This window comes from Astatotilapia calliptera, chromosome 13, assembly GCF_900246225.1.
Source record: "Astatotilapia calliptera chromosome 13, fAstCal1.2, whole genome shotgun sequence".
Classification (NCBI taxonomy): domain Eukaryota; kingdom Metazoa; phylum Chordata; class Actinopteri; order Cichliformes; family Cichlidae; genus Astatotilapia; species Astatotilapia calliptera.
The window spans coordinates 16,574,468-16,576,706 of record NC_039314.1 but is presented as its reverse complement, the minus strand read 5'-3'; the positions used below and the strand labels follow the sequence as shown (position 1 = coordinate 16,576,706).

The window sequence follows — 2,239 nt, the reverse complement described above, 5'->3', positions numbered from 1 at the left end:
TTAATAGATTTTTTTTTTTTACTGTTTTCGCTTCCTGCACTGTCAGTGCTATTATATATTATGAGAATGCATATTATTGTTTACTTGTAGCAATGTTGTGGATGGTAATTTTCATACTTAGTTTACAGCAAAAGACAGCAGAAAAAAAACATCTTATTGTATGACGAACTATCAGGAAGGCAGGTTTTAAGTGTTGCATTTGCATGTTGCTTAAATTCAAAAATAGAACCAGACTTGACTGTGGTTCAGGTGTTTTCATTCTACTCTCTCACAGGCATGGCTGCTCATCTCATCGTTCTTCTTCTTTTCAGTGTGCTCAAAGGTTGGTCACAGGAATCATTAAAATACTTCATGTTTTTCAAAGGTTAGTGTCAGTAGATGATAAAAATAATGGCTTTTAATAATTTTTAGTTTATTCTGTTTTGTACTTAACAACACTCTAAGCGTCTACATGTACAAGAGACAAATGAAGGAAGAATGTTTTAATTAAACGTAACCAATAAAATACTTTGTTCCTGTTGCAGGAGTTCACAGCATAACTACAGTCAGTAAAGTATCAGTGGAAGCTGGAAAATCTATCTCCATCCCATGTCTCTATGAGTCACAATATATAGACCATGTGAAGTACTTGTGTGAAGGACATATATGGAGCTCCTGCAGCTATGCAGTAAAAACAAACAAACCAGACCCTTCAGGAAAATATTCAATCTCTGATGACAAAAAAGAGCAAATTTTTACTGTGACTATAAAAAATCTGACAAATCAAAATACTGATTACTGGTGTGTGGTGGAGATTAATAATGGACCGGACTGCGGACAGTATTTTCAACTATCAGTTACCAGTGGTAAGTGCACATCTCTATTAAAATTTCAAATTCTTTACAATGTCGTTTTTTGGAAAAAAAAAACAAAAAAAAAAATAACATTTTTTAAGACTGAGTATGCACTTGTCATTCAAAGCTAATGAGAATCAACATGAAATCTTAATCACCTATATTCTTTTTATTCAGCACTGAAAAAAGTATTGGCATTTTGGGTTTTTTGCTTTCTTTAAACTGAATTTTACTTGAAGATACCCCCAGTCTCTACGTGGATCATCAGAAGATTACAGGATATATTGGAGAAAACATAACTATTAGATGTCACCCGAGTAACTCTGGAGAAATGAAGTGGTGCAGGCTGGGCAGGAACTGTGTGACAGGATCATCTGGATCCATAGATGGAACAACAGTGACCACTCATATGAGAGACCCAGATGTTTCCACAGTGACCATGACTGGACTAAGGTCAGAGGACAGTGGCTGGTATTGGTGTTCTGAAGGGGACATTCAGATACCAGTATATTTAAATGTTACTGAGAAACCGATTAAGAGTGAGTATTGCAAGTTATCAAAGATTTTACATGTAAATGAATTCAATACTTTTATAAATATTTGTACTTTAGGTTTGTAACTGTTACAGTACTCTTGTTATAATGTTCTACTATGTTCTACTTCTATATCTACTACTCATACTGTTGCCATAAGTGAAACAATTATCAAAATGGAACAATTCTACAGTACAAGAAAATAAAGAACACAGGTCAGATATTTTTTTATATTTATTTGCAGTATTTAGACGTAAAATATTTTAAGGGATTATGCATACAAATTTTTACGGACACTATTATTACTTGTTAAAGTAAACTAAATTATGTTCTCATCCTGTATGTTGCAGAGCTTCATATGACACAAAGATCCTCATCATCCCTCTGAGTGTGTTGGTCTTGATTTTAATTATGGTGTTGATCTGGTTTATACTGAGTCACAGTAAGTCTTAATGAAGCTTGATTTCAATCCACACTAAATTTTCTAATAAATATTAAGAACTGAATTAATAGTTAGGTTATTGAGCATTGTTACAGTGAGTCAGTAACGGCAATTTTGTTTTGCTAGAGAAGCGCAAAGTAGAATTATCAGCGACAGCAATGGTAAGTTATGCTGATTTATTTCTCTGTGTGCACGGTACATGATACTAAAAACATATTTATCGCAGATGTTTTAATTGTGTTATGTTCTTCAATGAAGACTGGAGAGGATGTAAGATACTCTGAAATTGGACTCAAAGAAAATAGTTCACCCAGGGTAAGTGCTATCAAGAAATCAAGTTTCCAATTTTCAGCAAAGATTTCATCTGAGTGTTTGCTACAGATCTAGACTATTAGATAATGAAAATCCACATAGGGTAAACTGTTCTTGTG

The 2,239-nt window shown here is 33.6% G+C and overlaps 1 protein-coding gene across 1 annotated transcript; it reads left to right on the top strand.

Annotated features, from left to right (window-relative positions):
- Positions 1 to 276: 276 nt before the first annotated feature.
- LOC113035401 (CMRF35-like molecule 1) lies at positions 277 to 1,754 on the top strand. The gene is made up of 4 exons (XM_026190945.1): positions 277 to 322; positions 525 to 845; positions 1,073 to 1,372; positions 1,717 to 1,754. Exons 1-4 carry the CDS (start codon positions 277 to 279, stop codon positions 1,752 to 1,754), a joined length of 705 nt encoding a protein of 234 aa, XP_026046730.1.
- The last annotated feature ends 485 nt before the right edge of the window (positions 1,755 to 2,239 follow it).

Bases quoted from the DNA above. Each gene is read 5' to 3' on its own strand.
- LOC113035401 (XM_026190945.1), top strand. From the start codon at position 277: ATGGCTGCTCATCTCATCGTTCTTCTTCTTTTCAGTGTGCTCAAAG. The intron at 323-524 runs GTTGGTCACAGG...TTCCTGTTGCAG, and splicing joins TCTTTTCAGTGTGCTCAAAG to GAGTTCACAGCATAACTACA. The intron at 846-1,072 runs GTAAGTGCACAT...TTTTACTTGAAG, and splicing joins TCAACTATCAGTTACCAGTG to ATACCCCCAGTCTCTACGTG.